Below are 23,354 nucleotides of genomic sequence, written 5' to 3' on the forward strand. Positions count from 1 at the left end.
GCTGCAACACTTTCACCTTCGTTTGATGCTCGCATGAGGGCATGCAGCAACGCAATTGGTTACAAAAAAAAAAGAGTACGTCCACTCTTGTACCCATTTTCCTTTTATATTTTATATTAGTATATATTAGTTATATATTATTATTATTATGTTGGCTTTGTAGAAGCCAACATTCTGATTTCCGTTATAAGCTTATTATTATTATTATTATTATTATTATTATTATTATTCTTAGACAAAAATTTATTTAAAAAAATGCGGCCTTCGAGCCACATACACCAAATTCGGATATGTCGTAGACCCTGGTCTGAAGTTTGTTGCTTCTATTTTTCTAAGCGATCGGAATTCCGGCATTCCCGGTACGGAAGCTCAAAGTGGCCTTTTTCCCCATAGACTTCCATTATAAACTTTTGAGGTTTATAACTCGGCAAGTTTTCGAGCGTTTTCTTTAGGACCTTACTCCGGACGAAGTTTTTATTCCTGAGTTCCGACGGAATTTTCGTTTTTTCCGTAGTCGACGATCGAACATCCCATAGACTTGAATAGGGAATTCCGAAAAGTCCTCTAAGCTCTCACACACACAATATATCCAACATTAAGAATTACATGTACTGTTCTATGCAGTATAATCCCATAATGACTGCAGTATTGACATGAAATGTCCAAACCCTCAGTAGCCACTTTTTGCCAAAAGTATTGGCACCCCACCGGGTATTCTGGTGACGTCTCTCGACACCACGTGATGTCACGTGTAGCCCCGCCCCCAAAACAAGCGAAATCAAAAATTTGCACAACATGGACATGTGACATATCAAAACACTCAGCACAATGAGGGGAACTGCCCCACGGGTATTATAATCACGTCACGTGTAGCCCCGCCCCCAAAACAAGCAAAATCTAAAATTTGCACAACATACACATGTGACATATCAAAACACTCAGCACATTGAGGGGAACTGCCCCACGGGTATTCTGGTCATGTCACGTGATGTAACGTGATGTCATGTGTAGCCCCGCCCCCAAAACAAGCGAAATCAAAAATTTGCACAACATGGACATGTGACATATCAAAACACTCAGCAAATTGTGGGGAACTACCTCACGGGTATTCGGATCACGTCACTTGCTCATGTCCGCTTACCTCCAAAAGTATTGGCACCCTAGCAGTCCAGTAGCTTTCACAATCTTTCTGTCCACTCACCTCCAAAATGCACCGGCCTTTGCAAATACTTGCACCGTCAAAGCCAACATCAAATTTTGTCGTGACGAACTTTACAAATCTAGTTACGATTGTGTTGCTTAGTACTTTGGAAAATACACGATGAGACTAATTATGATTTTTTTTTTTTTAGGAATGTGTCTGCATCACCTTTACCTGCTACTCACACACGCCATAGGTCCCTCAGTTCTCAAAGCAACTGAGACTAATGTGTAAGTACAGTTTATTAAAGTGTCACTGCTACAGTAAAATATTGAGTAATAATTTTATTTTATTTTTAATCAAAAAATTTTCTAACCCTAACCATTTATTTATTTATTTACAGATTTAACACTGACAGTGATAATGCACCTGTTCAAAAGAGACTCAAGACCAACATCCAGGCAAGCAGCAGGCAGTCCGTTCCGTCATGGAAAACAGACTGATATTGATGTGGTTCCACACACTGAGTTTCTTTCCCGCACAGGAACCTGGATGACAGCTGAGTCCTCCAGATGCGCACAAACCCCTGATTCTCTTCAAAATGTTTTTTCATGAGAATGCAGTGTCAACTCTTAGCCATAACACCAATGCTCAGGCTGCCAGGGCAAAAGCAAAGGGTTGCAAGTACAAATGGAAAGAGGTCAGCGCCACTGAGATGTACCGCTACATTGGACTAATATTATTAGATTCACAGTGTGTGATGGCTTACAAATTTATATCTTAATTTTTATATTGTAAAGTATTTTTAGATGCACACCAAACTGTACATTTACAGCTGACATTTAGAATCATTCCATACAATAAAGCTTCTTGACTCTTGACTGTTGTATTGTTCTTTTTTTTTTTAACATTAATAAAAGTCTTATTTTGTACAGATATAAATAAAATCTTAAGTCTTTTGTACTTTATTGTACACTATTTTATTAAACTACAAGCAAAAGATTTTCTCTTTAAGTCTCCCCACATTCATTCTTTTGTCAACACAATCCAAACTAAGCCATTAAGGGGTTGGGCCTCCTCAGGTGTGAATCATCAATATTCATGACCATTGACCCTCCCTTGCATATTGCCTTTACACAACAAAAACTGTCTTACAAAAGTTGAATCAATGTATTGTTTCGTGTGAATGAGTGGGTAAAATGGTTTTTACATCTTTTTGTAGCAAATTATCAACTCTACAAGAGTAGAGAACTTTATTGTTTGTGAACAAATGTTTAGTATGTGTTTCTTGGCCTTATTTCAGCAACTCTTCGTTTTCTTTTTTTTACTAACCCCGCATAATCACCATTTACTTAAAAATACAAACATGTACATACATTTTACTTACATAATATTGTAGCCCAGTTTGTGCTGAATGCTGTTATGTGATATTAGCCATTAATATGTTTTGAAGTAACTGAAAAAAGACCAAATGTAAGAGCATGTCAGAAACTCTGCCAGTGTCCAAAAATGGTCAGACCCCAGAGGGTTAAAAGCACTTCTGTACATCACTCTGGATAAGGGAGTCTGATATAAATGTTCAGAGCAGGTGTCATGTGACGTCATTTACACTGCAGCTGAGAGACAGATCTGTGACTGCAGACAGATGAAAGTGTTGAGTAGTTAAATGTCTACAAGTCAATTGGAATCCGTTAACCATCCGGACAGGGAACCAACAAACACAATCGAAAGCCAGCCCTGAATCCATACAGTGACACAGTGAGACACAGGCTGATTGGAAACATGTTATTGATGTGAGATCAGAGCCACAAACACAGTATGAACTATGCATTGTGTGTACATAGTGATTAAAAGACTAGTTATTGGACTTCGGGGTCTGCTAAAAGAGCAACGTGCGTGTTGGGAGGTCTGCGCGTCAGTGATGTATAAAAACAAATCCTTTTAAACAGATGTGTAAAAAATGGAGTGGACTACCAAGGTGTTTTATATTGAACTTTTATCTGGTTAAAGTAGACTAACAACAGGCTTTGAGATGTATCCTGAAGCTTACAGGTTTTCTTGGGATAAGCTTCGAGAACATGACGGGAATCAACTGTAGCAAAGTCAAATGACTGGAAGACAAATTCACTGTGCGAGTTCATAAAGCTTTCATTTCTGGTTTTGCTTTTGAACAAATTTACAAAAAAAAAATAAAAATCTAATAGTTGTTTCTGTTTTCTTCATTCTGTGTAGGCAGATTTATAACAGAAATAATTTAGAATTAATACAAGGGGAGAACAATAATTTAATCTAATAATTTAATCCAGACTGCCACATCAACTACAATTTAACCCCCAGCTCCTTGGAACGCTCGACATGCTCGTGAAAAATAAATAAACAAGCAAGCAAATAAATAAATGAATAAATATAGGACTGTTAAACACCAGTTTGTACAGCATTACTTCATTCTTCAATTTCATGTATTACCTTGAGGAACATACTGCCCTCCCTGTGGCCCATAACTGCCCATGGAGTTGTTCTGAGGATAATGACCCATCCCAGCATGCACCTGGCCTCCAGACAGCGGGCGTGGTGATAAGGCAGAGGCAGGCTGAGGAGAGCCGTAAGGAGGCATCTGTGTGTTCCGCATGAAGACTACAGAGCAGAAAAAAACTTGTGTCTCCCAGTCAGCAATGATTAAATATATTTATTAGAAAACTCTTATTCGAGGCTCAGCTGAAAATCACTGTGTTTAAGGAAGCCACAAAACTGGCCTTCTTTCCGTCTGTCCTGTTTCGAGTCTCAAGAAATTGTTCATTTCAGATCCATCATATACACCCATGAAAACATCTTGACTATATTTACTACTCAATTTTTTTTACCGGGAGAATAAACGCACTGGTCATCGCTTGCTCAATCTGCTTCATGCTGTAAGCTAACAGGATGGTTTAGGTGGTATTTTTAATTTTTTTTACATTACAGCCATTAAAGCTGAACGATGACACAGTGTTCGGAGTGTAACAAAAAATTTGTGCGTAACACAATGAAAGACAGCTTGATATGTGAATGACACATTCACATTATCTCTTTGTGCACAGTTACCAGGTCTCTGCACTTTCCCCACACAACTACTTCTCACTAAAATTATAATAAAAAAGCTCAGGTATTGTTTTTCTGGTTTCTTTTCAGACTCTGCATTTTAACTAATTTTAAATTTTCCTCTCCCTTTTTCCAAAATTATCCCAAATCTGGCATTAAAGGTGGGGTCTCCGTTCTTTGAAAGGCAATATTGACATTTGAAATCACCAAAACAAACATGCCCCTATTATGGCAGAACCTGCTGGGGCAGCTGACCAAGGGTATATTTTTATCAATAAATGAACACGATGAGTAATACTATGGTAATACAAATGTGTTTTTGTAGTACTTTGTGTTGTACCATGAAAGGTTTAGCTCCATTTCACACGGAAGATGTGCAGCTCTCTCCAGCGCTCGAAAGCTGATCCTATATTAACATGTCCTACTTGGGGTGGGGGGGCTGTGTGTGTGTATTACAGACGAAGCGAGTGCAGGCCTGACTAAGTACATGTACATTTTTCTTAAACCTGATGTTTCTTACACCACAGTTCCCTATGAGGAACATGTTGCTCCACACAGACACATCCACCTCAGCTACATGTATCGTTACACCACCAGACAATAAAGCAGGAAAATCAGGAAAAGTAAAAACCATACAGCATTGTATGAGTCTCAGGAGATGTTTCCGGAAACCTCACCTCTCTCCTGGCCCACAGCGGACTGGTTTATGGAAGAATGCAAGATTCCATCTGATTGGACACTGGAGGGTCTGGGAGGCATCTGACTTCCTGAAAAAGACAAACAGAATTTCTTAATAATTAATAATCCACAAAACAAACTGTGCTCAGGCACCTTCACCACCAGTCACACACGGACTATATACAGTGTGTGTGTGTGTGTGTGTGTGTGTCAAGGTGAATCCAGAGCCATTATAGAAGAGAGATCCAGTAAGACCTGAGTGACAAACACCAACATGACTCTACCATTCATATTTGTGCGATCTAATCGCGATATCAAGCCTGTGCGATTATATGACGCAAAATGCTGCGATTTTATGAAATAAATACGTGCATGTGTGAACATGACAACTCATTCTCTCTGAAAGCTGTTTGCCTATTTCATAAAATACACCGCTATCCGCTTTAAAAAAAAGACCAGTGAGTTTCAGTTTAGGCAGTGGCACGTGTGGCGCTATGGTCATATCGTGACTTTTTCCGGTGTGCAGTGCGGATCGGGTGAAGATGGATGCCGAGCAGACGGACACTGAACTGGTGGCCAGAAAAAATGCTACCTCTGTTACATGTAGTGTTAATTTCGTCAGACGAGACGAAATATGTTCGTCAACAACCTTTTTTTTTCCATGAGTAAGACGAGACGATGACAAGACTGCACCACTGTCCAAAGACGCTGACTAAGACTAAATTAACATGCATTACTGTTGACGAAAAAAGACGAGATGAAAATGTTTTGTATAAAATAAAAACTAAGATAAAATCTCTTCATTTTCGTCTACAATTGTCTCTGCTTTTTCCATCAGCTGTTACGCCTTTAAAATATTTAAAACCTGTTCGCGGCCTTGCACTGTTGCTCGTTACAGGTCTCAACGGCTGAACAATTGTATTGCTTCCGCTAAAGAAAATAGTGTGCTCCGTCGCTACAGTTAGAATCCTGTGTGTCCATGGCAACGCTCTGTTTTTCATGGCAACGGTGTGTTATAGTTAGCAGCGGTCTGTTATCAAGAAATAAAATAGTGTGTGAAAGAATTCGTCCACACGCCGCTCAAAAAAAAATATTTACAAATCCTTAGCGCAGGTCCACCGTCTAGGCGGCTTTTTGTGTTAAATGATATTTTCTGTTGCTGCGCAGGCTCTTTTATTGTACATGACAGCTTATGTCCCGATGACCGTTCTTTGCATTACGATTAAAAGCAGTATCAATAAAGTAAAAAATGTGATGTGCAGTTAAGTCCGAGTGTATGCACTGTTTAAACGAGTGTTCTATAGCCTTGATATTGTTCCTCATTCAAAAGTGGTGACAGAAAAAACTCTTTACCCCCAACCTGAAACCACTTCCCATGCCCCTGTCACAATCACATCATAATCAAAAGTAATAGTTAGGCTTAAAAGCAAATGTATATGTAAGGGAATCAAGTTTAACAATTACATGTAATCATGGGCGTAAATTACATTTAACAGTAGGGGGGGGACAATAAATATAAAATTTCTCATGAGCAATTTTTAAAGGGGGACACAAATAATACAGTCTAATTGTACTTATAAAGCCATAAATTTAAAAAAGTATATATATATATAATAAAGTCCCCACAGTGAAAAACTTTGCTTTTATATTAATATTGTAGCATGGAGATGTGTCATTATGGTTATTTTCAAAGTTTTTCTCGATGGCTTTGGCTTGTTACAGTGCACTATGCAATAAGCTATTGTAAACAAGCTAACGTTAACTACATAAATAATATTTTAATCTCTAATATAGCGAATTCATGGAAAATTACATCGGTAAATATGCATTTCTGCCACAACTAATGAATGAATCTGCATCAACTACATTAAAGAGAATCGCTTTATTTAAAGTGAATAAAATACCCTACTTAAAGGAGTTGAACGTTAATTGAACGTTAAAGCCGCAGACACACACCTGACTCGTGTGTGCAGAGTAGGAGAGATGCAAGCAGGCAATGGGTCAAACCACTGTGTGGAAGTGGAGGGGGAACTCAACTGCTTCTAAATGCATTTTTCATGTTTTTCTACTTACACAATTATTTAGGTATACATACATTTTTCACAATAGAGTGCGCGACATTTTGCAAATTTTTATTTTATTTTTTTTTTTGGGGGGGGGGGGCCTCCCCTCAGATGGGGGGGGGGGGGGGGCAATTTCCCCACCCCCCCCCCGGGATTTACGCCCATGCATGTAATATTGCTCCAAATATCTTCAATAATGGTGTGTATTATTTGCATTTAAGTTGGTAATTTACTTTATATATACACAGTATACACACACATTAAATATACGTATATACATACTATATATACACACACACACACACACCAGAGGTGGCAAAAGTACACACATCCTTTACTCAAGTAGAAGTACAGATACTCATTTTTTAAAAGACTCCAGTAAAAGTAGAAGTAGTGACTACACTCTTTTACTCAAGTTAAAGTAAAGAAGTATGGGCTCTGACATGTACTTAAGTAAATAGTCACCGTTACTACTACCTGTTAGTGTCATGCTGGTAACTGGACTTCATATACACACACACGCACACACAGGTGTGCGTGTGTGTATATGAATATATAATTTTGGAGTGTGCTGATGGATGTGTGTGTTCATCAGCCACAAGAGTGTTACGAAAGGCAGGCACTGATGTAGGTGAGGTAGGGTGGAGTCAGTGTTCACGTTCATTCAAAGGTGTTCAGTAGGGATGAGATCAGAAAACCACATATAGCAGGAAAGGTCAGGTGACCCAATACTTTTGGAAATATAATGTATACCAAGTGTATCACCAAGGCCATATCCCAAAATGTAGGGAGATTCCATCTCTGTCCTTGAAAACAACTCAATTAGGGTCATGTTTTACAAATGGCAAAATTAATGTTAAATAAATTAAGCACTTCGTGTTTTTTGGGTTGACACCAGGGGCGGTTCTAGGATTTCATCTTTAGGGGGTTTAGCCCTCAGTGAGAAATTAAAACAAGAAGAGTTTTATATATGATACATCATATATGACAACTCTGGTAATAAGAATAGTGAAATTTCACTGCTTTTGGTTGCAGTCTTTGCGTCTTTCCGCCGATTAACGTTATAGATAAACGCCTCCAGCTCTGACTGCGCGTGCACGCTGCGCGTACCTGTGCTTTTCTGTTCAAATAAAGCAGACAGCTGAAGACGCACTTTTGAAAGACTACAACGCACGCGTGTAAAAGTATGGAATAAAAGCAAAGTAAAAAAAAATTTAAAAAATCGCTCTTGGGACAAACTGATAATTTTCTTTCCCATCGACGACATGTCCTGCATTTTAACGTAATTTTTATTGTTTATTTTTGAAAGTAAAAATTATACTTATAGTTTTAGGGTGGCTGAGATCACAGACAGGGGGGCTGAAGCACCCTGTAGAACCGCCCCTGGTTGACACAATTTGCAACGCATTCGCCAGGAATCCTTTTTGACGCCGATTATTTCAAACATCTCCCTCATATATGGCCATGTGTGTTCAGGAATGTCCTCATTGTTAGTTATTTTAACCTCGGTGACTCCCTCTGAATTAACATTAGCCATTCCTTTTGTAGGCGTGCTGCTCATTGTTAGCTCCACTATCCTTAGTCTATGTCTGATAGCCAGTAAATAATACAGTACACCAGTCACATGGTGAAAAAGCCACACAATGATAGGATGATAGGCTGGAAACAGCGTTCAATGAGAAGAAATAATACTAAAAGTAACGACTCCGTTTTGAAAATGTAAGAAGTAAAAAGTACAGATATTTGTGTAAAAATGCAATGAGTAAAAGTAAAAAGTTGTCCAAAAAATAAATAGTGGAGTAAAGTACTGATACCAGAAAAAATTACTTAAGTACAGTAACAAAGTATTTTTACTCCGTTACTTCCCAACTCTGACACACACACATACTGTACACTTACAGTTTTGATCTTAGGCTTTTCATTAATCAGCATTAATATGTTATTTTATATTTTAATTTGAAAACGTTTTGCATTTGTTTGTTGTTGTTGCTAGTTTGGGTTTAGAAATACAAATTTCAGTAATCTGTGTGTGCATTTTCCTTGAGAACCAAGCAAGTTGACTCATGATACCATTTGTTTATTATAACGCAATCGCAATATTGACCTCAATAATCGCAATATGACATTTTCTCTAAATCGTGCAGCCCTAATTCGTATTAATGTCTGATTATTGGCTCAAAGACTTTAACCATCCCTGTAAAGAACAATGTAAAGTGGAGTCCAGACACAGGCCGACAAAAACAGCATGTTAGCGCTTGTGTTGATTTATCAACATCAGCTTCAGAGATACAGGAACATTTACAACACCAGAACCATGGGACCCAAAGCCTTAGGAGTGCAAATCAGACTCCTACAAGAGTAGGTCAGACTCGAGTGAAAAGAGCAGGCAGGCCGTCGGACAGAAAGCTGCTTTGTTGACTTTAAACCCCAAGGAAACGTCTTAGGCAGGTGACGTCTTGCAGTAAATAACAGAACCAGAAACAACTGTGTGTATTTGACCTGCTTGTGCTTTCAGACCCATGGTTTTAAATATAAATATTAAATACATGTTTCATATCTATAACGTAAGATTAGTCAGGAGCTCACCAGCAGGTGAAAGGGGTCCAGTGCGAGAGGTCGTGGCACTGGCAGGCGAGCCCACGGGGGATGGCGAAGGCCCACGGATGCCCGGCATGTGAGGAGAGGTGTGTGGGGAGAACGGCGACTGGGCCGGGTTACTGTGATCACCCTGACTGCTAGAGACACCAGACGTGCTGACCCCCGGACTCAGCGCTCCCTCCGCGCCGGTGGGCAGGTCATCGATGGAGCCCAGGTCCTGGGAGGGAGAGCGAGACAACACAAGGTGATGATTAAGGACCAATCTGACTGATCAGGACTTTAAGGAAAGCAGACAGATTTGAATCCCATGAATCAAAATGAAATAAAACAAGAGCAAAGAAATAAATCACTAAATAACTCAAAATGTATAAACCAGCAAATGTAGAAATGAGCCACTCTAACAGGATTTACTGCTCAGCTGAGGCCACGTTTGTGCTTTAAGGAAAACAAGATGAAGTCTTCTGAAGAGCCAAGTGACGAAAGAACATTTCTGTTTACACACTAACACCATTCACTATTCACAAGTTTATGGGGAAAGAAAAAAATGGATAAAGAATCAAACACACACACACATCACAGTAGAGATAAAACACATTTTTGGATTGGGGGAGAGAGAGAGAGAGAGAGAGAGAGAGAGAGAGAGAGAAGGAAGAGAGTGAGAAAGAGAGAGTAGAAAAGAGAGAGAGAGACAGAGAGAGAGAGAGAAGAAAAGGAAGAAAGACAGAGAGAGAGAGAAGAAAAGGAAGAGAGAGAGAGAGAGAGAAGAAAAGGAAGAGAGAGAGAGAGAGAGAGAGAAGAAAAGGAAGAAAGACAGAGAGAGAGAGAGAAGAAAAGGAAGAGAGAGAGAGAGAGAGAGAGAAGAAAAGGAAGAGAGAGAGAGAGAGAGAGAGAGAGAGAGGAAAAGGAAGAGAGAGAGTAGAAAAGGAAGAGAGAGAGTAGAAAAGGAAGAGCGAGAGAGAAACCGAACACATATAATGAATAGACATGAACATACTCGTATGTATTCACACCCACATTACTCTCTCCTCCACAATCCCTTACAGTTCTATTACATTTTGTAGAGGTTATTGCTATGTTTCCCCACCCAGGAGAATAAGGCTGTATAATTACACACAGGTTGTGTTTCTGACACCTTAGAGAAACAAACACAGATCTGCTGCAGCTCTTCTTTATGCTCAAACTGCTGACTGCACAAAACAAAGCTAAAGCAACAAAAAGCTGTCAAACTCTCAGTCCTGCACTTAACATTCACACACGTCACGGTACACAGATACACACTCACACTGTCACGGTACATAGATAACATATACACGCACACAGACACACCGTGTCACGGTACACGGATAACACACACACACACAATGTCACGATACACAGATAACACACACACACACACACTATGTCACGGTACACAGATCACACACACACACAGACACACACCATGTCACGGTACACAGATAACACACACCCCATGTCACGGTACACACACACACACACAGGGTCATGGTACACAGATAACACACACACACACACACAATGCCACGATACACAGATAACACACACACACCATGTCACGGTACACAGACAACACACACACACCATGTCACGGTACACAGATAACACACACACACACACACACACACACACCATGTCACAGTACACACACACACACACACGTCACGGTACACAGATAACTAACAGACACACACCATGTCACGGTACACAGATAACACACACGCAATGTAACGTTACACATAACACACACACACACCATGTCATGGTACACAGATCACAGACACACACACCATGTCACGGTACACAGATCAAACACACACACCATGTCACGGTACACAGATCAAACACACACACCATGTCACGGTACACACACACACCATGTCACGGTACACAGATAACATACACACACCATGTCACGGTACACAGATAACATACACACACCATGTCACGGTACACACACACACACACACACACACACACACACACAGACACCATGTCACTGTACACAGATAACACACACACTGTGTCACTGTACACAGATAACACACACACACACACCGCGTCACGGTACGCAGATAACACACACACACACACCGTGTCACGGTACACAAATAACACACAATGTCACGATACACAGATAACACACGCACACCATGTCGCGGTACACAGATAACACACACACACCATGTCACGGTACACAGATAACACACACACACCATGTCACGGTACACAGATAACACACACACACCGTGTCACGGTACACAAATAACACACACAATGTCACGATACACAGATAACACACACACGCACACTATGTCATGGTACACAGATAACACACACCCCCACACACACACACACACACACCGTGTCACGGTACACAGATAACACACACACGCACACTATGTCATGGTACGCAGATAACACACACGCACACCATGTCATGGTACACAGATAACATACACACAATGTCACGGTACACAGATAACACACACAAACCATGTCACGGTACACAGATAACACACACACACAATGTCACGGTACACAGATAACACACACACACACCATGTCACAGTACACAGATAACACACACACACACACCACGTCACAGTACACAGATAACACACACACACAATGTCACGGTACACAGATAACACACACACACACACCATGTCACAGTACACAGATAACACACACACACACACCACGTCACGGTACACAGATAACACACAATGTAACGGTACACAGATATCACACACACCATGTCACGGTACACAGGTAACACACACACCATGTCACGGTACACAGGTAACACACACACCATGTCACGGTACACAGATCACACACACAAACCATGTCACGGTACACAGATGACTAACACACAATGCATCGCAGTACACAGGGGCACACAGACACCACATCACCATACAGAAATAACGCGCGCACACTCAATGCGTCGCAGTATACACACACATCATAGTACAGAGATAACACACACTTCCTCACACACGTACATGACTCTGCCTGTTTCTTGTTTGTAAATAAAAGTCCTCGTTATTAAAGTTTAACTTGAACACGATCGCAAACAAACGACTTCTGGAGCCTTAAAGAGTCTTTAAAACGGCAACACATTCATTATACGCATTATTATCCAGAACAGTTCTGAGACATAACGAGACTTTACGAGGGTTTATGAGAACGTACGAGATGTTATTCTGCATTATGAGCAGTCATGACTAAGCCACATGTGAACAGTAAACACAGCAGCACTGGAGCATCGGGTAAATACTGATTACTCCAGTCATCACTTCCCACGGAAAACAACGAGGTGAGAGAAATGTGTCTCCAGTGCGGGGTGTGTGTGTGTGTGTGTGTGTGTGTGTGGCCTCACTGGTCTCTGAAGGACCTCAGCTCACTCACGCTCCTGGTCTGGTTCCTGTTCTCAGGTCTCCACACTCCCTTTTGCTCTACTCACACTAACACCGCAGCACCAACACTATCGCCGTCACTTGTGCTGCACGATTAATCATATCGCAATCGCGATATCAAGCCTGTGCGATTATATGACGCAAAATGCTGCGATTTTATGAAATAAATAAATAAATAAATAAATACGTGCATGTGTGGACATGACAACCCATTCTCTCTGAAAGCTGTTTGCCTATTTCATACACTACACCGCTATCCGCTATTAAAAAAAAAAATTTAAAAAAAAGTGAGTTTCAGTTTAGGCAGTGGCACGTGTGGCGCGTATGGTCATGTGACTTTTTCCGGTGTGCAGCGCGGAACGGGTGAAGATGGATGCCGAGCAGACGGACACTGAACTGGTGGCCAGAAAAAATGCTACCTCTGTTATATGTAGTGTTAATTTCGTCAGACGAGACGAAATATGTTTGTCAGCAACCTTTTTTTCATGACTAAGACGAGACGATGACAAGACTGCACCACTGTCCAAAAACGCTGACTAAGACTAAATTAACATGCATTATTGTTGACGAAAAAAGACGAGACGAAAATGTTTTGTATAAAATAAAAACTAAGATAAAATCTCTTCATTTTCGTCTACAATTGTCTCTGCTTTTTCATCAGCTGTTACGCCTTTAAAATGTTTAGAACCAGTTTGTGGCTTTGCGCTGTTGCTCGTTACAGGTCTCATACGCCTGTGGCTGCAACACGAAATTGTTGAACAAGTGTATTGCTTCCGCTAAAGAAAATAGTGCACTCTGTCTCTACGGTTAGAATCCTGTATGTCCATGGCAACGCTCTGTTTTTCATGGTAACGGTATGTTAGTTAGCAGCGGTCTGTTATCAAGAAATAAAAGTGTGTGCGTAGAAAGAATTCGTCCACATGCCACTCAAAAAAAAAATAAAAAAATCCTGAGCGCAGGTCCACCATCTAGGCAGATTTTTGTGTTAAATGATATTTCCTGTCGCTGCGCAGGCTCTTTTATTGTACATGACAGCTTATGTCCCGATGACCGGTCTTTGCATTACGATTAAAAGCAGTATCAATAAGTAAAAAATGTGATGTGCAGTTAAGTTCGAGTGTATGCACTGTTTAGACGAGTGTTCTCAACTTCTCACTGATACTTTTGTGATTCGCGGAGTTGACTAGTTTTATAGCCTTGATATTATTCCACATTCAAAAGTGGTGACAGTAAAAACTCAGCACCCCAAACCTGAAACCTCTTCCCATGCCCCAGTCTAAATCACATCATAATCAAAAGTAATAGTTAGACTTAAAAGCAAATGTATATGTAAGGGAAATATCATCAACATTGGTGTTTGCAATACCATGTATAACTTGCATAACTTGTACACCTACAGTTTTGATCTTAGGCTTTTCATTAATCAGCATTAATATGTTATTTTATATTTTAATTTGAAAACGTTTTGCATTTGTTTGTTGTTGCTGCTAGTTTGAGTTTAGAAATATAAATTTCAGCATTATCAGAAATCTGTCTGTGCATTTTCCTTGAGAACCAAGCAAGCATGATACCATTTGTTTATTATATCACGATCGCAATATTGACCTCAATAATCGCAATGACATTTTCCCTAAATCGTGCAGCCCTAGCAGTCACGCTCAGAAACCTGCACACAGCTGCTCACCTATATGTGCAGTGCATTCTGGGATTGAGAACAGCTCCTGGGGAAACATTACCCACATCCCAGGCTACCTAGATTAGATTCTTTTATCAGATCTAATACAGAAATCTTTTGAACTCTAAATCAACGCTACAGAATAAACACTTCCGCACCCCTAACACACACAGAGCTTTATACAGAAGCAGATGTTGCCATAGTAACCGAGCAAGGATTAAGTTCCTTATGGAGTAAATCTGGATTACGGGGTTTTTGTAGCATCTTCCTCTGAGCAAGTGTCAGCTGTGACGTCAAATATCCTTCCCTGCTACTCAGAAGTGCACTAGGTAGGGTTCTGAGCTCCTGAAGTGAATCCATTCTGTTGGTGTTCATCAGAACCGCTTTTTGTTTGATCAGCTGATCATCTGCACTGGTGTCACCTCCACACCTATGTCCTGGTATGGCTCAGGTGGACGATTATTACTTAGAACATCACACAATCGAGTGAAGACACACTAACACACCGCCGAACTGCCAGGATGATGCAGTTTACTTTAGAGTTCAAACTTCAAAGCTCTGCCCACTTCACCTCTCTTGATGTTTCAATACCAAGAACCTCAAGGACATAGAACTTGGGGAAGAAAAGGCAAAGGCTTAGTGAGAAGGGGGTAAGATGGGGGGGGGCATGGGGGGGGGGGGAGAGCGAGCGAGCGAGAGAGAGACACAGCGAGCGAGAGAGACAGCGAGAGAGAGACAGGGGGAGAAAAAAAGAGAGACAGAGAGAAAGAGAGGCAGAGAGACAGACACAGAGAGAGAGAGGAGCCCCTGAATCTGAATAAATGGACAGGAAGCTTGAGGCCCAGAATAGAAACAGGAAACAGCCACAGACTCTGAATACAGAAAGAACAGACTCACAAACAAGGCAGAGAACAGTAGAAAGACTCCACACTAAAGCATGAAGAGAAAAGAGAGAACAAGTGAGAAACTGAAGATAAAGACACAAACAAAGACATGGCAGACGTCCTGCATTGCTGCTGCACATGAAAGAGAGAGAGAGAGAGAGAGAGAGAGAGAGAGAGAGAGAGAGAGAGAGAGAGAGAGAGAGATGCAGAAGATTGTTCCATTTGTGTAATAAAGATCTCGCTTCTTCAGACCTACACACCTGCTTTCTCCCATCAACATCAACCTCAATCCAACACCTTCAACACAGAGTGACAGCAACCTGGGCGTCGAGTCACATTCACCAAGAGCAACTCAGGCCCTGAGACCACATGAAGGAACCCTGAGAGGAACCTGAGTGAGAACTCAACACCACATCAGTTCAGTTAATGTCTGTCTACACACTGATGAGCAGAATAGTGTGTGTGTGTGTGTGTCTTTGTGTCTCTATGTGCGCGTGTCTGTGTGTCTGTGCAGACACGCGCACAGACAGGCACGCATGCACACATTGGCACACACGCGCGCACATAGACGCTCACGCGCGCACACAGACGCACACGCGATCGCGTTCGTCTCCGTGTCCGTCTGCGTCTGTGTCAAACCTACAACACTTTGTCCAGATCAGTGAACATTTCTAAAACATTTTAACACAGGAAAGCTTTTATTCAGTAGGATACATTAAAACTAAAGCCAATAAAATCCCCTGTCAATCATTTAGCTCCGCCCATTCCGCCTTAAATAATTTCTGTAGTATGTGAAAGTGTTCCCATGTGAGTCACTCAATATAAAAATCATACAATATCATAGAACACCACAAGACGACAAGATTAATCTAGAACATTTTATAGAAATGCATCAGAAGATCCTGATCTCAGTGCATTTTAAGTCCTAATTCTGTAAGATTTATCTGGCAAGAACTTAAAAATAAACGGACATATGCCATGTTGTAACAAACCAGAAGATGGCAGCATCAGGTCATAAATCTGCATAAGCCAGCGGTTCTGACGTCACTGTAGCTGTTCTTAAGAGCAACAGAACACACACTACAGACGCTACTGTGTCCAGGTGTTACTCCAGGTGTGATAAGCCCTGCCCACAGGTTTTCATTTACAATATCGTATACTCGACTGCACTAAAAACACAGAGACCCCAAATGGTCTGACCAAAGGGGTATAGACATACGGGGGTGGAGTCACACTGGGGGGTGGAGTCACAACCAGATGACCGTTTCTCTGGAAGTGAAACCTGCTTTATTTCCTAACTCAAGCATGAATCTGGTCAGCCAATTGGATTTCAGCATGAATGTCACGTCATCAGAAAAAAAGCTTCTCTCCTGAAGCTGAACTGGCCAGAAGGGGGCGTTATTCATGTTTCTGCACCATAACACACCTGTGGATCACGGAGGCAACATGACCACATAATATCCATAAGGTGTAAATATGGCCATGATTTCTCAGAGAAACAGTGTGACTTAAAGTTCTTTACATTACAAACTGACTGGAAACAGCTGATTCGATGGATGATTCGATGGAGTCAATTTATTATGATATTAAAAAAGAGAAACAATGAAAACTCCATGAAACGTTAAGACTGTAGTGAGTTGTGTTACTAAAGGAGAAGATGGGTCATGCAGTTAAACACTCGTACACTGCCAAGCAAAGCAATAACAATGAGAGAACAAGCTGAACCAGTCGAGCTTGTTTCAGTGTACCATCTCACTGTGCTCAGTGTGTCAGGAGGTTTTAGTTTCAGGCTAATGAGCGCTGAAGACTCTCGAGTCACCACGTCCTCGTCTGGATCACAGACTCTGAGCTACAGGAAGCTGTCGTTCAGGTGAAGGACCTGATCATGAGGAGGAACCAATAAATCCTCAGACTCCTCCTCACTCTCTCCTGCACCAGAGGAGATATAGACCAAGTTAAATCTTTCCTGTCTTCCCTTTCTCTTCTGACATGGTACGATATGTCCCACCATGACGTAGTCCCACCATCGCTTGTGGTGAAGGACAGGTTTTTAATGTGGATGCTGAGCTGGATTTGACTTTAAATCACACAAGTTTACTGCTCACATGGTGGACACTCACAATAATTGACCTCGGTGACGTGAGAAGTCAAGAACTTCAGAGAAGCGATGCTTCAGTGGGGTTTTACCCACAATCTGAGGGTTTTACAATAAGAAGCTAAGCATCATCACTAGATGGGTCTCAGACAGTTGTGGGACCTGTAAGGGTTTTTGGTGATGTTAAGAAAACAGCTGTAGCACTTTATCAGACCTTATAAAGAGAAACAGAGCTTTGTGATGTTCCTTATCAGTCAGCCATTAGCTACACCTCGCTGTGGGATGGTGTAGAACCCTAACATACTGATAGAACTGAACGTTCTACATCTACATAGAGTTCCACATAGAGTTTTAAAAATGTTGCGACGATTAGAAGCTGTCATGCAGCTGCACATATCAGACTGGGAGCACTGGAGGTGCTGCAGTGGTTTTGGAGCATGTGGGGCTCAGTTCAGGTGTCAGTCAGAAGTGTGTTTAAGCAGAAGGATGGAGAACATCACGGTGGTGCTGAAGTGTCAGTGTTTAAGTAAATGCCTCCAGCTGAAGGGATTCCCTCAGCCCAGCAGAAATATATAAATAAATACGGGAAGTAAATAAAGGAGAATCACATTCTGAGTGAATCCCCACTGGCAGCTTTGTGTAATTGGTCAACCAATAAAACAAAAGCAATTCACACACAGTTCCCCCGCACCCCCTTCTCTGTGCACCCACACACACCCCGCGAATACACCCACCACCTGCATACATGCAAACACCCACCACCACCCAGCACACACCCAAAACACCAAAAGATTATCCCACAGGTAGAGATATGCAATCACTTCTCTCTCTCTCACACACAGATTAGACACCAGCACGCACACACACACACATCCCGTTTCACCCTCTGTTCCACTGAAGTGGATCACGAGTATCTGTTCATTAAAACCAGATCCACAAGATGACTAGGTTGTGATATGAAACATTCTCCAAAGCAATCGTTCGTTTATAGACCGCGAGCTGAACATGAAAGTAGATTCGATGTGCAGAGACTCACGGGCAGACTTGAGGGGCAGCCCTGCATGCTGTCCTCTGTAGCACTCTTACTGGAGCTCAGGGGCTGGTTGGAGGTAGGACCAGAAGGATGGGAACTGAAGGAGTCTTGAGACAGCTCCTTAGAGGAAAGAGAAAGAGAAAATTAATATTAAAATTAAATTAATAAAAAGAGAAGACCAGATCACACAGACTAGTTTAAGGCTCATTTTCACAGCCGTCTAAACTTTACATCCCTTTAGGGCTTTTCACACCTGAAACAGCCCTCTATTGATCCTGGGTTCTGTTGTTTCACACTGCTCACCTTCAGCTGGCAGGGTTTTTCCTACATTGAAAATTTTTTGCCGGCCGACAAAACGATTTTTTGTCCCGCCAAAGCCTTATTTGATCTGTAATTGGGTTTTGTGAGTGAAGCAGGCTACTGACAGAGTGACGGAAAGAACGAGCACAGAGCCTGCAAAAAAAAAATCTATCCAGTTGTGAATTTTTTTTGTGAGTGTGTCTGCGCGTGTGTGTGTGTTGAGAAATCTTTCGCGATGTCCCAACAGCCAGAATTCCCACACAACATGTCCGCTAAAGTCCGATTTGGGACCTAATGACTCCTTTGAGCCGATTCATTATAATGAATGGTTAAAGCAATTGGTCTGCCCGTCAGTGTCTGAATCGGTGTATAACAAATAATTACTTCTTAGCAGAACATGCACATCTGAAATGAGAAAGTAAGTGTGTTTACCACATTTAGCAAGAGTGTTTAGTAAAATTTTGCCTTAATAATCCACAGTATGTATAGGCCTATGACAATGTGTAGTAAATTACCTATAAAATCATTTAGTTTAAAGTTAGACTGGAGTGAGCTGAAACTAGATCAAAGCCAGGGGAGGTTCTAGGTCTTTTTTAGGGTGGCTTCAGCCCCCCGTCTGTGATCTCAGCCACACCAAAACTAAAAGTATAATTTTTACTTTCATAAATAAACAATAAAAATTATATTAAAATGCAGGACATGTCGTCGATGGGAAAGAAAATTATTTATCAGTTTGATCCAAGAGCAATTTTTATTTACTTTGCGTCTACACGTGTGTTATAGTCTTTCAAAATTTTAGTCACTTTATTTGAATGGAGAAGCACAGGCACGCACACAGCGTGCGCATCAGTCAGAGCTGGAGGCATTTATCTATAACGTTAATTTGCGGAAAGCCGCAAAACGGCAACCAAAAGCAGTGAAAATGTCACTATTCTTATTACCAGAGTTGATAGCACAAACAAAATATTAATGCAAACAATCCATTTAATACCAAATAAAAATGATTTGGTCTTCGTCTTGTCAATATTTTTTATTAATGACTGCATTAATTGTACATACTGCTTGCACACATACATGAACTGATTTGATTCGAGACTGGCATCATTACATCATGCATAAAATTTTGGTGTCCACTTTTGCCATTAAATAACACCATAACTTTTGTCTTACTATGTAGTCATATAATATATAATATGAAACTCTTCTTGTTTTAAATACTCACTGAGGGCTAAAACCCCTAAAGATGAAATCCTAGAACCGCCCTGATCAAAGCACAAAGAAAGCTGTTGCAAGCTAGCTGCTAATTTTATTAAATTTTATAATGGTAAAAAATTACACTATTACACCTTTTAACGCTAAGTTTTTAATGCTACTTTTTAATTGATATTATACTAAAATGAAAAAGGACCAACATTTAGACGTATGCTGCAAGATGGCTGTGGATGGGCCCCATCAGGATGAAATCGACTACAGAGATCTTGTAAAAAGCTTCTACGGTGTTAATAAAAAAAGATGAGTTAAATGTTCATCTGCAGGCTGTGATATTTGTAAATAGATAAATGGTGATACCTTTGACATTTCAAATATACTTTGGTATAGATGATGTTTACATGTAAAATAAGTTGTAATCACTTTCTTTTACTATCTAGCCTGGCAGTGATCTTTTTTCATGAATAAATAGGATAAAAAAAACCCCACACAAACTGTTTCTTGGTATTTATTTTAAATTTAACATTTATTGTCAATATTGGGCTTGCGGATCATGTGGGTACTAGGGTACTCTTTGCTGTGTGTGAATGACCATGTCAGTCAGCCACCACCAAAGACCAATTTTGACCCAGGAAAAACCCTGGCTGGGGTTAATTCATGGTGTTTCACACTGCACAGCCCTGAACCCTGCTTTAAACTACTAAATTATTTCCATAATTACGGAATCAACAACAGTGAATGGATAAATAATCACTCAGCTCATGCTTGTCGGTTTCTCCAGTCACCATTATTGAAAGCATTGAAAGCTCACATCGCTATGTAAATCCTTCTTGACAGTTTTAAGCTTCCTGGAATGCATAAAGGTGAGAAAACAATAGAAAAAAAACTTGAACAGTTACACAACAATGTTTCTGTAACTGTACAAAGCATGTGGTAAGAGACAGACGCTGATCTGGGATCTGACTGCGTCTCTTGTGCTGACATTGCGCTGTGAAACTAACGCCGTAGTTTCACTGTGAAAAGCCCAAAACTGCTGCTGCTAAAGAAACGTGTGCCATCATTCAAACCTGTCAATAAACTCAAACTAGGGCCTGTGTTCAGCTCCAGTGTGTTATGTCCTACGGCAGATTTTACTGGGAAATTAAAGATCACGCTACATATCTCCAGGAAACCGTAACTGTTGGTAAATAAATCCTCAGGGTTCCTGATGGACGGAGAGGACAGGAACAATCTCCTTACCTGCTGTGGAGGAGGGAAGCGCTGAAATGGTGTCTGCTGCTGAGGCTGCATTGGTGGGGTTTGGGAGTAGGGTGAGGGCTGGTGTCCCTGTGGAGGAGGACCGTGACCCATGGGCTGCTGGGATTGCTGAGGAGGACCTACACTGGGCTGCTGCTGCGGAGTTGCGCCCTGTTGCTGCGTAGGAGGTGGAGGAGGAGGCTGCTGCCCGGAACCAGGCGTTGCTTGGGGGAATCCGGGTTGCTGCTGAGGGCCCTGAGCTGACTGAGGTGTACCCTGGGCCTGAGAAAGAGCCTGGGCTTGTGTATAAGTAGGCTGTCCAGCCTGGGAATGTGGAGCCTGGGAGTACGAAGACTGGCCCTGGGGTTGCTGGGAGTACGACAGCCCCCCCTGAGGCAGAGGAGGACCTGAAGGAGATTGGGAGAAAGGATGCTGGGAGCCTGGTGCACTGGAATGCTGCTGAGGGTATGAACCCTGCTGAAGGCCTCCATGGGGAGTAAGAGGGTTCTGCTGAGCGTAGTAGCCTCCTTGGCTGTGGCCATAAGCTCCTGGGCCCTGCTGTCCGTACCCCATCTGTGGTGATTAAAAGAGAGGGAAGCATAAAGTACAGAACAAGAGGGAAAAAAACCTCAAATCTCTGAAATCTTGGTAGTAAATGTTCTGTGAAACCAGTTTTCACTCTAGTTCCAGTCACTTTATCAAAAAAGCTTCAGATTTCTCAAGAATAGTGTTTTTCTTGACTCTGCTCCAAATAACCCATCAACGGGAGATATGAACTTTTGAGGCAGAAAGTGTTTTTGCCAAAAAAAAGTGTTTACGCCAATGCTAGGCCATGTGCTAACTACCTACAGCTTTGAGAATCTCTCTCTATACCTGGGGGTCATTTCCCTAGACAATATTCCACATCTGCATGGTGCTGACTAATCAGGAGCTGGAGACAACGTGCTGTTACTCCTTTGCAAATGATCATTTCATCCATCGTGTGATCCTCAGATCTCTAATTTACACCAGTAATTATTTAGCCCTTAGTTTAGTGTCATCTTAAAGCTCTGTATAATATATCTTCAGGCCTTGATACGAGTAAACAGGCAGGTCACACACTCCAAAGCTCTCCAATACGGCTGAATGGAAGCAAATCTGCAGACGAAGGGTTTTCTTTCCCTACGCAGCGGATGTAAAAAAAAAAAAAAAAAAAAAAAAAAAAAAGTGTTTACATGAAAGAATGAAAAAACCAGTTAAGTTTAGGGGGTAATTATTTTTTCACACAGGGGATCTAGATGTTGCAGAACCTTTTCCTTTTTGTGTTTCCTCATGATCTCTTCGCTGGGTATTACGTTCAGAATGAGGATCTGAAACCATGCAGCATGACAAATATGTAAAAATAGAGGAAATCAGAAGGATGGTGAATTTTCACACAACTAGAATATGATAAACACGAAACTGACATGTTCTTCATATCCATCTGTAATCCAAACCCACTGTACTGCATCTCATACAACATGCTTACAGACTCTGTACCCAAGGAAGACAAACAAACTGCAAAAACTTTGACAGAACAAATTCTATTACATCTGCGATGATTATAACGTGACAAACAATTAAAACGTATGAATTCGAATGTGTGGAAGTTAAAAAAAAGAGACTGATCGATCTCGCTGAAGCCCAGGAAGGATTTGGTGCTGGTTATTTGAATGATTCAGCTGACTGTAATGTAATTAAACACCACACACTAAGATGATAACGATTACGTATGAAGTGCCTCCTCACACCAGACCTTATAACCAGTCGTCCCAGCTCAGTTTTGCTGATGGATGTAGCAGCATGCTAACGTATCTTCATATCATCTGGTTTGTGATTCTGAACTCTGCCGCTATTAAAATGCTTAAACAAAAAACTCTCTCACTTCCATGTTTGGCAGCTTGGC

At 41.2% G+C, this 23,354-nt stretch overlaps 1 protein-coding gene across 3 annotated transcripts in view; it reads right to left on the reverse strand.

The window, feature by feature from the left end:
* The window catches only part of arid1ab (AT rich interactive domain 1Ab (SWI-like)), a 59,607-nt gene that overhangs the window by 13,295 nt on the left and 22,958 nt on the right, over positions 1-23,354 (reverse strand). For 2 of the 3 annotated variants that reach the window (XM_027157412.2, XM_027157410.2), the window contains exons 3-7: positions 21,434-22,003; positions 18,689-18,805; positions 9,547-9,775; positions 4,897-4,986; positions 3,608-3,775 (exon numbers count right to left, since the gene is read on the reverse strand). In XM_027157412.2, the coding sequence (XP_027013213.1) occupies positions 3,608-3,775; positions 4,897-4,986; positions 9,547-9,775; positions 18,689-18,805; positions 21,434-22,003 (1,174 nt within the window). The remainder of the gene's footprint in view (positions 1-3,607; positions 3,776-4,896; positions 4,987-9,546; positions 9,776-18,688; positions 18,806-21,433; positions 22,004-23,354) is intronic. The other variant, XM_027157411.2, reaches the window with a different exon arrangement.

This window comes from Tachysurus fulvidraco, chromosome 7 (assembly GCF_022655615.1).
Source record: "Tachysurus fulvidraco isolate hzauxx_2018 chromosome 7, HZAU_PFXX_2.0, whole genome shotgun sequence".
NCBI lineage: Eukaryota > Metazoa > Chordata > Actinopteri > Siluriformes > Bagridae > Tachysurus > Tachysurus fulvidraco.